Source organism: Hoplias malabaricus, chromosome 5 (assembly GCF_029633855.1).
Source record: "Hoplias malabaricus isolate fHopMal1 chromosome 5, fHopMal1.hap1, whole genome shotgun sequence".
In the NCBI taxonomy this organism is placed as follows: Eukaryota; Metazoa; Chordata; class Actinopteri; order Characiformes; family Erythrinidae; genus Hoplias; species Hoplias malabaricus.
The window spans coordinates 51,016,540-51,030,433 of record NC_089804.1 but is presented as its reverse complement, the minus strand read 5'-3'; the positions used below and the strand labels follow the sequence as shown (position 1 = coordinate 51,030,433).

General features: G+C 37.3%; 1 protein-coding gene across 4 annotated transcripts in view; it reads right to left on the bottom strand.

Annotated features, from left to right (window-relative positions):
• The window catches only part of clstn1 (calsyntenin 1), a 42,008-nt gene that overhangs the window by 17,944 nt on the left and 10,170 nt on the right, over positions 1 to 13,894 (bottom strand). For all 4 annotated transcript variants that reach the window (XM_066671008.1, XM_066671010.1, XM_066671009.1 and 1 more), the window contains exon 2: positions 4,157 to 4,279. In XM_066671008.1, the coding sequence (XP_066527105.1) occupies positions 4,157 to 4,279 (123 nt within the window). The remainder of the gene's footprint in view (positions 1 to 4,156; positions 4,280 to 13,894) is intronic.

Sequence of the window (13,894 nt, the reverse complement as noted above, 5' to 3'; positions counted from 1 at the left end):
AAGGGAGAAAAGATAAACCTGGGTCAGTCAGAGAAGGGAGGAGTTTGAGATCAGATCACAAAAGAGAGAAAGACAGACAGATGGAAAAGATCACATTTATATATATACAGGGCTAGAAATACTCTTGGTCTGTCTATTTTGCACAGTTTCGGTTAAAGGTAAACAAGGCATAAGTACTGATCTTTGTTCCAAGATGCATAGTACAGGTTTAGACATTATTTCGAGCCCTGATATGTACAGTATGTATACAGTGAATATCCAGTATACATTATTAGGCAGTTATGTTTCAGATATAACATTCACAGACCCAACCAACAGCCAACTTTGCAGCAGAAGAAAAAAAGATGATTTAGTAAGACTGAAGAAGCTTTCTAAATAAACAGGCTTATGAAGAACAATTTGTATAGCGAGTGAAAAGAAGAACTTGTCCAACAATTACTCAAATCAGAATATTTATAACAAAATGGGCGTTAGGAAACCATTATTTTCAGGTTGTAGATTTTTTTTTTTGTTAGAGATAAATATTTCTGATTTCCAGTGTACTTAGATCTTAGGTTCAAGGCCATGACACATTAGAGATAGATATTGAGAAGTAATTTAAGGTTGTCTAAACAGTAATTTTATACTTAAAGATTTTTTTTTATTATTTATTAAAAAAGAAAACACAACATGGTTACCCTGAAATAAAACCACACTCAAATTTACATCAACCTTGACTTCAAAGATGCTATCATGTTCAGCCATGTGCTTCCTTAAAGAGTGCTCGAACATTGTTTCTTCACTAACACTACTCACAATAATGGGTTAAACAAACATGGCATTACTCAAACCCCCCTGATGATGATGATCATTTCCTTTGGGCTGCCTGTGCTTGCTTGCCTATTCATGACCCAGTCTGACCCCATCACTGGCCCCAGGCTGGGGGAGCTGTCCAGCCGTTTTTTCACCTCAACAATTAGAGATGGATTTTCTATTAGAATCTGCTGTTCAGAGGAAGTCATGCAGGAACAGCTTTGTGCCTCTTCAGTGCACTCGCCAGCACTAATGACCAGCTCTGCACGCTCTTCCAAACTACAAAGTAACACTACACCCCAAAACATCTACTCAAAATTTCCCAGCAGTCTAAACGACAGGGAGCACTCCCCCACTGAACCTCTTTCAGTTATAAAAGCACCTCCTGATGGGGACAAAACACAGCTGAGATCAGGGCTGTATCAGTAACAGCATTAGCACAGGACTAGGTCCGGAGTTTCAAACATTTTATTAAATATACTTTGAAAAACTCCATATCATTTAATACTATATTTCAGCATCTAAATAGTGTTCCAACAGCCAATAGTTAAACCCAAAGTTACGGCACTCCAAATGTCGCTCTACTCATTGGATCTTTGGCATTTAACTTTAAGGGTGCTGTGGCTTTTATTAAGATTTGTATGATTTGTGTAGAATTTATGAATTTAGCACGAATGCTTTTAAAACTCAAGAGCCCTTTTTACTACAGCAATAATATGGTTGAGCATTTTCTTGACAAGTCTCAAACTAGTCCTTAGACATCAAATGTTGAAAATATGTTGGAAAATAATTTGAGTAGGTTATATACTTAATGATTTTGAAAGACAAAGGAAGTATTAACATTCACCCATTGCTTAAGGTCATACATAGCTACATCCTACTATTTAACATACTATCAAAATAAAATCTTAGTAAGTTCAACACAAAAAGCCTTTTTCAGTTTAGCTAAACATCCCTTTTGCAGTACAGACAATACCATCATTACTAAGCCTTTTAGAATTACTTTGTAAATGCCCAGCTAGTGTTAATTAAGACACTTTCTATTACATCCATTGGCTAAAATTATTATTTATTATTTTTAAGTTTAAACAACAGGATAAAGGCAAATGTAACTAAAGCACAACAGATTTATGTTATTTATTGCAAGCATATGAAAAAATATATACTTGTAACAATACAAATGTCTAACTTCTGACTGGTGTCACAACACCTTCAGAAGAAAGTTGTATTTAGTATTTATTTATGTGTGTGGTTTGGGTTGGCAGTTGGGCTCTACATCATTTTAACAGCTAAGAAGAATATGTAATATTGTTATGCATAACTAGAACAAGCTTTATTACTAGGGCTCAACAGTACAGTAGATGATTGAGAATCCATCCAATGCTGCATTACTCAGCAAAGCACACAGTCTAATCAGGCCTGGCAACGAGGCATCCACACAGCCTCGTGATGCCTCCGAACACAATCTGAGAGAGAGTGAGTGCTGGTCAAGTCAGAGAGCCAAGCTTCTTTACTCCCACGGCAGGCTTAGCATGGGTGTGTCAGTCCATTAGACTGCTTCTTTAGGATCAGTGCAGGATTCAATGGAATGTGGTTTAATTTACCTACAGTATAATACTAGAATATTTACCAAGAAAATACATATTTAATAATTGCAATGAGGTATTTCATAGGGGTTTATATTCAATAAACTATTGATTTACTATGGGCCAAAACCTATTTTCAAGCATAAACTTCAAAAAACCATTGCATATTATTATGCATATACATTGATAAGCTAAAACATTAAAAAGACTTCTTTGCTTCTTCATTCCATGTCCATTTTATCAGCGCCATTTCCTCTGTAGTTTTACACTTACAGACTCCAGTCCAACTATTGTTCTCTATATATTTTAAGTCCCCTTTTACCCTGTTCTTTAATGATCGGGCCCACCACAGAACAATTATCCTTTGGGTAATGAATTATGCTCAAGGCTGCAGTGACACTGACATGGTGGTGTTATGTTAGTGTGTGTTACACTGGAGTTTTCACTGCCTGGACGAATCCACTACCAATTTCCAGCCAACTGTCCTGTGATCACTGAAGAAGAACTAGAGGACAATCAACATAAACTGTGCAGCAACAGATGAGCTACTGTTTCTAACTTTACATCTAAAAGGTGAACCAATAAGGCAGGTGTGTTTAATAGAGAGAACAGCGAATAGGAAGCAGCACTGCTGTTTCTGAGCCACTCGTACCTTGTAACAACTTGCACCAACTGATAACATGCCACCACTACGCCAATGTTACTGCAGAACTGAGAATTGTTGACCTTAATTGTTTTTGAGATCAGAAGTTTTTCCGGATTTAATTAAAATACAAGTATTTAGTTGCTAAATATTTACAGCAGGTGGACATGAATCCATAATGGAGGTAATTCTCCAAACAGGCCATGTGAAAGATGGCCTAAAAGAGCCTGGCACTAGAGCTGAGAGTGGAGGCACAGCATTCACAATGTACCCACTGCATAAAGAGCTTTGAAATGAGGCCAAAGTAAATCTCCCAGTGATTAGAAGGGGCCAGAGCTAAACCTAGCACTAGGCGTTCTCTTTCACTGTGACACTCACATAGAAGAGGTGACAGACTGCATAAGAAAACTAAGCAAAATCCACTGATTTTTAGATGACATAATTATTTAAGCATTTGAGTACTACCATTATACATGCCCACAAACAGGTCTATAAATAGGAATTTTTAAAAAAGCAACTATTTTTTTTTAGGAATGAGTTAAAAGCATAATCTGAAATGTAAGGTGCATGAATGTTTTACAAACCCAAGACAACGCATTAAGCTGCGAGCCCAAAGCCAGAAAACACATTTGCAAAACTAATAACTGAAGTGAGAGCTGAGTATGCTCATTAGGATTTTAAATTGCAGGTCTGATGGCATTGTAATGACATTAGAGAAGGAGCAATGTGATTAAGCTTTGCCATGGAGACATTTCTGGGCTACATATAAACACAGAAATATGTCCAAGCAAAGGTTTAATCACAAAGTTTTATTCAACCAAACTAAAGTCAGCCAAGAGCTTTCAAATACTGAGCGCAGAGCAAACTATATGGAAGTAAGTAAAACCTCCTCAACAATTCAACCTTGCCTGTGGTTTCTAGTTGACCGACGATCACTTGATTATCACATGACACAACTATTCAGATCCTTAACAGTCATTGTAATTTCTTCTAGATGTGGGGCTGATATAGCTCAACGCCAAACAGACCTAATCACCTTTATATTTATACAATGTTATCAACACCTCTGCAAGATACCAGATCTGATGAAACAAATAGAGAAAGTTCAAAGACGACAGAATAAGCCCACTTTTACCTGCATAGCGCAATGGGGCATCTTTATCCAAGGCTATCAGTGGAGGATCCAGGAGAACTTTGTCATCGTTTTCTGTCACAATACCATGATACGTAGTCTCAATCCATGGCTTGTGTTTATTAACTGTCAAAAGAAGAGAAAGAAGTATAAAAATTAGTTCTGTTCATAGGCAATACAGCAAAAACATATTACATCACATTCGGCTCTATGTCCAGTGTTGGGTAAAATAGTACAACGCAGTGATTGACAATTAGTCGATTGCAATCAACAGGTCGATATCCAAGACCATGCAAGTCGATCTCGATAAATCATATGGCTGCATCAGTTATCGCATTTAAGTTATAGCTGTGTCAAGCAGTGGTTCTCTAGCTAGTTAAGCAGTGACATATAAAATCACAGTCACATAAGGTTTGTGTCTGAAAATTTTGATATGCATATTCACGTGACCAGTGCTGCTGCTATTACAAATTACAACACAAAAGTGTGTCATACCATTCTCCAGTGTTCTGTTGACTTGTGCTACCTTGTCGAAATGTGCTACTGTAATTTTATAAGTACAGCTGGAAAAATAAAACAGTAGGTGGAATATTGGGATAGGCTACAAAAAAAAAAAAAAAAAAAAAGCATACCAGAAAATGCTCCCAACAGAAATATGAGAAGGAGATATGCACAGTCTAATTCCCTGTATGAGGAGGGGGAAAATAAGGTAATTACAGTGAGTGATAATACATTGTTTATGAATTTATCATTTTTTTGGACATTTGATTCAGGATGTACAGTTTTGGAACGCTGTAGCATATAAGCTCAGATTGTATAATGCACCTGAAGAAAACAGATTTACCACGAGAAACGAATGAGAAATTAAAAATTGTGGGTCTTAGCATGCGCAGAGCATAGGTATCGATAGGTAGTACAACTTGTCACAACACCTGTTTACAAAGCACTCGTAGACAGTGTACAGCTCCAGGCACTGAGTACCACCATAGCCAACACTCAGTAAACACTCAGTTTCATTTTATGTTATTGGAGGCAATGGAGACATGTACAGATTTATTTTAAGTACCCTAAGCCTGGCATTTATGCTGGTAGATCTTGGGGCCCCAGGCGTAGGTGCGTACCACTGGAAAAATTAAAAAATACGCACAGTCCACATGGTGATGCAAACAAGACTCGTTCACTCTTTGGCCAGAGAACATGTTGCAGGAATTGGGAAGAGGGTTGGACCAAGGAAAGTCTGCTTTCCTCAGAACCATTTAGATCATTTTTTATGGATATTTTGCAGTAAAAGATTACTGAAAAGACTACTTGTACTGTTTAAAAAAAACAACATCAAACTATACTAAAAAAGCTCAAATACATTAGACACCTTGAAACGAGTGTCTCTTTCCACAACACATGGCCAGCAGATGTTCTTTAGGTTTTTTCCTTGACAATGTGAACAAACATACTATTAAAGACATTTTTATAATTTTATGAGTGTATATACACATATCTTTATGTACAGATAATTGTAACAGATTTGTTTATACTATACTGTGTACAGTGTAGACAGCATGTGTGATCTGTGAATGTTTACACTGGGGTTTTTCATTTGTTCCTTGTTTCTACTGTGCTGGCAATAGCAGCTTTCAGCAGCACTACCGCTCCACCTCCAGCTCAGGCATAAAATTACACAGTCACCAGGAGCAGTGACATGAGAACTACGAACACAAAGCCATGTGGACAGTCAAGCGCCACGTCCACGTTGTCTATGAACCAGCCTTATAAAGCTCCCTCAGCATTAGAGTGGAATTGAGCACCATGAGAAACATTGAGCAAGTGTCCACAAACATTTGACATTTGTAGCATATAATTTTACATTCAATGTTAGGAAAAATACACAATTTAAGAAGAAAGAAAATTTTAATGGTCTAAAAATGATCAAGGCTCTAACTAAGGCCTGGTGATTATGGAGGCTCTCTGTAATTTCTTTCAATTTGTCTATTTATATGTAGTTTTCCAGTGCTTTAGGAGCAATTATGATACCTTAGAGAAGAGTTTTATGGCAATTTATCGCAATAGCATTATTGTATTTTCCATTCATTTTTCAGAACACTACCAGAAAGTGTGGAAGAGAAATCTAGGGACTCGCATTTATTCAGTGCTTAGAGAAATGTTTTTGACAATTCAACAACTGCTTTGAAGCAGATATGCCATTTTAAACGTGAAAGACACCCAGAGCTAGAAAACTAATGACTCCTCTGTCTGTCTCTCATCAGCTAGAGTACAGTGGTAACCATGCCTCCTCTAATCCAGAGAGACAGTATGGGACATCTCAAGCCAGCTCATTAGTGTTGATAGAGGGCTGTTTGCTCTGCTGGAGCTGAGCAGAGAGGACTGAGCTTTGGCTGTAGGTTACAGAAATCACTGCAACAACACCATCAGGGCTCTCTCTCTCTCTCTCTCTCACACACACACACACACACACACACAGAGAGAGAGAGAGAAGAGGGAGGGGTTGTGAAGGGCAGACTGCTCGCTTCCACAGCTAATGGCCATCCACGCCCAAATGTGAATGCCTCAGCAGCTCCTGAGCAAAATGCAAAGCCTTCGCAGTGGCACACTCATTGTGCAAAGGCAGCACTGACAGCAGGACAGCGGCAGGAAACAGGAGGCTGCTGGGAAACCAGGGAGCTGTCCACAAAACAGTCCAACACTTCACTGAATACAGCTCAATCAGAGGTGAAATGCAGCCAAAGCCTAAATAGCACAAGGCTGGACAGCAAATGGCCTGTCATATGCTATTAAAAGAATTCTTTAAGGTTTTAAAATAAGATTAAATCAAAAAATCCTTTATTCTATAAATAACTATGTCAACATTTTACTTGGGATCAATGACAGACAGACAGAGCAGACAGACAGAGCAAAGTAATGTATCATTTGGTCCATATTAACGTGATTATTTTCATGTCTCCAAAAATGTCTCCTGGCTATTCAAAATCCCAAGTTTAGCCACTCGTGGGTATAGGTGCTCTGTGTGATAGGCTTCAAAATTATGTACATGACGTATAATCACGACACTATTTGCCCATTACAATACGGCTAAGCACAAAAGATAAAAAAGCTGTCCAAGCAAAATGAAAGTCCGACCTCAGATGTGCATTACACTTGACAGTCACATTTGGTCAAAATGTGGAAAAGAAAAACACAGCCTACATTAAAAATATTGTGAGCAAAGTGCTAGCCAGCAAATGGTAGTAATATGAAAGATATGAGAGGTGGTATTTTATTACTGTTGACAGTATGAACAGCCATGTTGACCACACATTCTAGACTCTGAAAAAGGAAAACAATCTCAACTCTCCATGTAGCAGAAGTTATTTTCTTGCATTTTTCCATACAGTCAGAGGAAACCCAAGTGCAAGTCTATCACTAAGTTTTAGTCAAACATATCATAAACTTTCTGATTGTCTGACATCACTGCTTCACATTTCACCTTCACAGAACACAGTGCACTACATCCTTTACTTTTTTGCTCATTTACACACATCAGGAGGAATCATTATCACATCTGATTACGTCTCAGCACAATACCCTGACAATTCCTTCCGACTGAAACATCAGACTGAGAAAATTTGGGATATTTTTAACTCTACACAGTGCTGGTTATGCACCTGACAGATTGTGAAGTATGTCAGCTCAATGAATAAACAAAATCTGCCCGAAGTTCAAAGATAGGAGAAAGATTTCAGAGCTCTCAATTCTACAAACGTGAAATAAACAAACAAACAAAAAAAGACTGTTGGTTATTCGTGTGAATTAACAGATCAATCAATTATCCGTGCTGTTAGTTTTGTACTTAAAGAAGCTTAAGTTAGATTCTTAATCGTATTTTCTGTCCTTAAATGATGCACAGTTACTTCCTGTTGCTGGAGACTCCTGAACCATCTGAGGTTGTTGAAATATCTATTACATTTATTCATATTGTTGAAATAACACTGAAAAAATTTTATTGACCAATTTGGAATAAAAATGCCTTCTCTTAGGGTCAGTGTTATATTAGCTGAGAACTGAGAACATGCCAAATATATTGCCAATATTTCATCAATACAGGTTGTTTCAGCGAGTCTGGATTTTTTAATTATTTAAAAATAAAATTAAATTCCTTTCAATGACAAAAATTCAAATTAAACCATTTTTTCAAATCTTTCATTTTTAATGCCTAATATATATTTGCACATATTAAAAGTTATTCCTTGAAAGCAGCTAATAAGATTGCGTACAGCTGCTAGTCTCCGTCTCTTTATTTTTGAGTTCTTTCACATCAAATTCTGATTCCAACCTTATGTTGATTATAACGATCTGGCAAGTGCTTTTATTGTCTAAGTCAGTTGTGATCTGCCTCATAAATCGTCTTAACAGCCAAGCGCACATGACCCAAGGAGTGCTGCAGCTGGTTGTCTTTGAACAGATTGTGAGACCAGACTACCCAGATAATCCTTTTTAGAGTCTCAGGTTCGTAAAACCTTAAGAACCATCACAGTTAAATTGCATGCCCAAAAAAGTAGACCAGGACATAATGCTAACTTTCATCACAACAGTTAGACTGGACTATATCACTTTTAGGCAATGATTAAAATAAGCTTTCAACTTTCAATTACTTTTTTTGTATGCTCAATGGCAATAATCTTTGGAATATAGTATTTCAGGGGAAAAGTTGATTAAGGATAGGTACAGAGGAAAACATTTGCAAGATCATTAATTTAGTGACAGACATCAATTAACGTGCATCAGCAAATTAACTGCAGTGCTACAAGGCAAAGGCTGTATCTCTGTGGCCAAATACTTGAGGCTAAGCTAGGCTTAATTTAAGACCAAGCAGAACTGCTGCTCATTAGTTTTTACATATGGATGTTACAGTTTTAATAAAGACTTGGTTGGTCAATTGGTATTTCTGTACCTTCCATTGATGTGAAGGCAAATATTAGGTATTTAGAGAGACTTATTCTGCCATCAAGACAACATCATATCCTGGGAAGTCCATTGTTATTTCCGCAAGACAGTGCCAGGCCTCAGTCAACATGCTTCATAGATGTAGAGTGCATGGGCTTGATGGGCCTGCCTGTAATTCAGACCTGTCTCCTTATGGCACATAATGAAAAAGATAATCAGGCAAAGGTAACCGCAGCTAAATTTTTGTTCCAAGCCAGAATAGGCTGAAATTCCACTTGCAAAATTTTACAATTAATATGCTCAGTTCCCAAATGATAAAAGAGCACATTTAAATAGAATGGTGACGTAAAACAGTGGTTAACATGTCTTTTTCCACCAACTTTCTTGAAGTGTGAAGAAGGCACTGGAAATATTTTCTGTTAGTTAAATAAAGCTTTAAGAGAATTAACACATCACATTCTTGTTATTATTGCATTTTACAAAATATGCCAACTGTTCTGGAAACAGGTAGTGTCACTGTCACAAAGCTCCAGGCTCCTGGAAATGAAAATGGAGTTTATAATCAACAATAGACAAAAGACATTCAGACTTGATTGGCTTGCTCTATCAACACTACGTATGCCCTTAGGGCTAAAGTGTATAACCTGCTTAGGATGACAAGACAAATCACAGTAGACTGACTAACAAAGAGTCCTAATCAGTGTTTGTACTTGGTTTAATCTTAGCAAAAATATACAATGGAAAAATAGTGAAAAGGTGTTAACTACCATTGCTTCACCACCCATCATGAACTTGTATTCATTGTGTGGTCAAAAATAATAATATGTTTTTTATCCATTTATTGCAGTCTCTGAGATACGGTGGGTAAAGGAAGCTTCTACAATGCCTACATTTACTCACACCACTGGCAACCACAGCCATTTTTCACCCTGAAGTAAACTGCTTGAATGAACCACTAATTCCTGGTTATTAAGAGAACGGATGTGGTGGCACAACATCGCTAGTAAGATATCTCCACTACGAGCCATAGAAAGGCCATAGGTCCCAGTCCCAGCAGACAACATCCTGCTATTGTGCCCTTCATCAGGGCGCCTAACCCCAAGCTGCCCCAGAGGTCGTAGCAAATTGCCTACTTAAAGTCGCTCTGGGGAACAGCAGCAGATAAATAACAAAAACACTCACAGAGGGGTGAGTTGTGGGCCGGCTGGGTAAATGAGAAGCTGTAATGTGGCACATTATGTTTTTGAGGGCACTGCCATTCCAACTCATGCCAACAGTGTGGTATGGCACCCTGCCATCCAAATGCTCACACTAACACATACCAAAATATTTTAGACCGACCATAAACATAATGCACACCGATTTGAAGCCACATCCACCCAGCTGCCCCAAAGGAGAGCATGTGCTGATGGCTGATAAAGAGACCACAACAGAAGACTCGTCAAAATTTACAACAAGCCTTATTCTCTGCTCATTAGACAAGCCCACCACAACACAAACATTAAAAACATCTGGCAACAATAAAATCAGAGCTAGTGAGGCTGTATAAGCAAAGAAGCATGAAGAAACACATGTGAAGCATCAAATCTAAAAACCATGAGCAAAATCATATGCAGCCTTTCATTATGTTCTCATTTTTGTTTATGACTACTCACACTTTCACAGCTGATTAAGAGGCTGCTCATTCAGCTTATGATTTACCCTAATATGGTAAAAAAGGAAAATAATTAAATTCTGAATTGCCTCTTATTACAGAAATACTGCACTGTATAGTGTCAGCCATTTTGTAGTGTTGCTTGACATCTCAGAAGTACATTTCACTCCCTCTGTATTTCACTATCAATACCCATAATGCACTGCAAAACGTAGGGCACAAAAGGTGTACAATAGAAATTCCTATGTATACCATAATGTAATGTGGTGGTGCCTTACTAACAATGAAGAAAGTGTTGTGTCAGACATATCCCAGAGCAAAAGGACTACACAGAGGGCCCAAGAAAACCAATTTTATCTACAAATGTAAGTAGATGTCATTTGATTACTTATTAAGTTATTAGTTAGTTAAGATTTAGTTATTTAAGATTTAGATTGTTAAGAATTAAGTTAGTGACAGAATATAAATGTCACACAGATGTCTGTCATTTTTTAACAAAGGACTATTGGGAAGGCTGTCCCCTAGTCAGTTCACTATGTAGCAAATTCTGTATTGTGAACAGTGAATGAGTTAAGGATTTCCCCATCCCAAATGCAGAAATAAAACTTGTTTCAAACCTACAACAATGTAATACATGAAGGTCAATCATAGATAGGCAGAGCCATTTCACCTTGTTGTCATAACTTTCGTCTTATACTGCTGCAGTGGCATAAAAACTGCAGTATCTCCACCAAGCATACAGCATGTTAATATAGGTCAGTGTTACACAAGCAGTCTATGGTATGAGGCATAAGACTATTTCAACATGAATACCTTGTGAAATAAAAGTTGTTAACATGCAAAATACCATTGTAATGCCAATGTATATTAAGAACATTTAACTGGTTTGGATGGTTTTATTTCTGCATTTAAAATGAATTATAAATTGATTTTGTTGTTCTTACACAAAGTGACATATTTATTCACAATATAATTATAAATAAGACAAGATTTCATCCATTTCATCCATGATTTGATCCAAGTTTTAGCTCATAATTGAAAAGAACTTGGATTCATCGTAAAATCAATCAAATGTAAAAATCTTGATCAAAATCACCGGAAGACATCTCACAGCATGAGCTTTTCTTCTGATAAATGGAAATGGCTGGTGAGGCTAAATGTTGCGAGACTGTCTTAAAGCAAGTGTAATCTACAAAACCACTCCACTTTTTTCCTCATCAAATCTTTACGGAAGTCTGCAGACTGAAATTAGCAGCTAATGATGGAGACAAGAGCGGAGACATGCATGGCTTGGAGCAATCTGTGACTTTGCACTGGAAATATAGCAAATTCACTGCCTAAACCCAGAGGGCTCCCAGACAACCAGGGCAAGGGATCGTGTGTGTGAGCAGGGGTGAATAAGCTCTGTCTGCCTCAGGGAAGTGAAGGTATCCGGAACAAGCCTGCACTTCAGCCAACCACTAACTGCCAACCTCAGCATTCCAGGCTGCATACTGATGCTAGCAGCGAGAGAATGGTCCTGTTACTGTCTCATCCACATATTATCAGCCCACTGCTTCAGCTGCCAGCTCCTAGCACTGCAGTCCACCATCAAAGAGAAACGTGAATCTTAATTTTAACTGTATTAATATTGATGGTCAAACTACAGACACAATGCACAGTCTTTCATAAAGTTATTAGAGTGCAATAAATATAATCTACAAATCATTTATAAAGAGGCATTTATATATTATATATTAAGTAACACAAATATGTAGATCTATTTACAAGTGTAACAAATCACAAAACATTATAATCTCAAAAAGATACATTTTTCAATATAGTCAATATGTGCAGTCAGCTGAAAATGCACAGTATGTTAACATTCTCCATCAAAAGCAACTTTGATGCTCTAAAATAAATCCTGTTCAAATTATTCTCTTGAAACATTAAGTTTGGCATGTCTTATTTAAGCATATTATTAAGTGACATAATGTACCTTGGTAATGGTAATTCTTGTCATGTTGTCAATCATGATAGCTTTAAATTCCATTCATTTAACAGTTGTGGAGGGCAACAGGGTGTAAAACATACTTAGATTGGTGTAGGGTTGGGGCTCATGCAAGAGGGCTCTATGCATGGCATGCAATCAACTAGTCAACTCAATTAAACCTAATTCCATAACTGAATGCTCCCAGTTCACTCAAAGAGAAGGTTATGGACTGCAAGATCCAAAATGGCTGATAATGTCATAAGAGAAGAGTCTAAGGCAGAATCTAAAAGAGACGTCTAAACACCTTACAACCACTAATTAATGGGGGAGAGACAGTGTTTGACAACAAAAAAACATTGAGTATATCTTATCTGACCCTGCACATGAACACTGCACTGAAATAAACACAAGTACATTTAAAACACTAGTCTCTAAAATAATTTCCAATAGCAATTTCAGTTCACATGAAATCTTCTTATGCTACAGATTTATCAAATATATGTTTTTATATCACTAAACAAACAGTTTCACACTCTTTGAAAGTATTGTATCCCACAGGACTTTGCTTCAACTCAAAATATTTAGGAAGGAACTTAAATGAGCATTTTGGGAATTGTACAGTGTTCTTGCTAAGCGAGTCATTATGTTGTAATTAGGGAGCAGACCTATCTGCGGTCATCCACATTAAGAATCGGATGTAATTAATGTGGCGTGGCCACAGTAACCCAAGAGACAGCTTAAATTTTGCAACCAAGTATAGAACAATTTAACGCAATCCTTTGTTAAAACCTAACCACAGCTTGTACTTACATGGAGACGCCCTTCAACTGTGAACACTAAACTTCAGCCAAATTCATTCTGAAGAGGGCTAAACGTAACAAAAATGTATGATTTTTACTGATGTAGCAACACACAAGCAGTTACAACGTCTCTGGACTGCTCTCCACAATGTATTGGTACTTATACTGCCACAAAACGAGCACTACAGCCCTGTTCTTGTGTAAGTTTGCCCTAAACAAAGCACAAAGACAATAACAAAAGAAAAGTGGTTTGAAATTCGATGATATGATAATATAATACATTTATTTGTAATACGCTCTCCTGAACAAATTGCGTGTACACAGTAAATTCACCAGTGTTAAATCAACACTATTAGCGTTAAATTAACACTGTTAGTGTA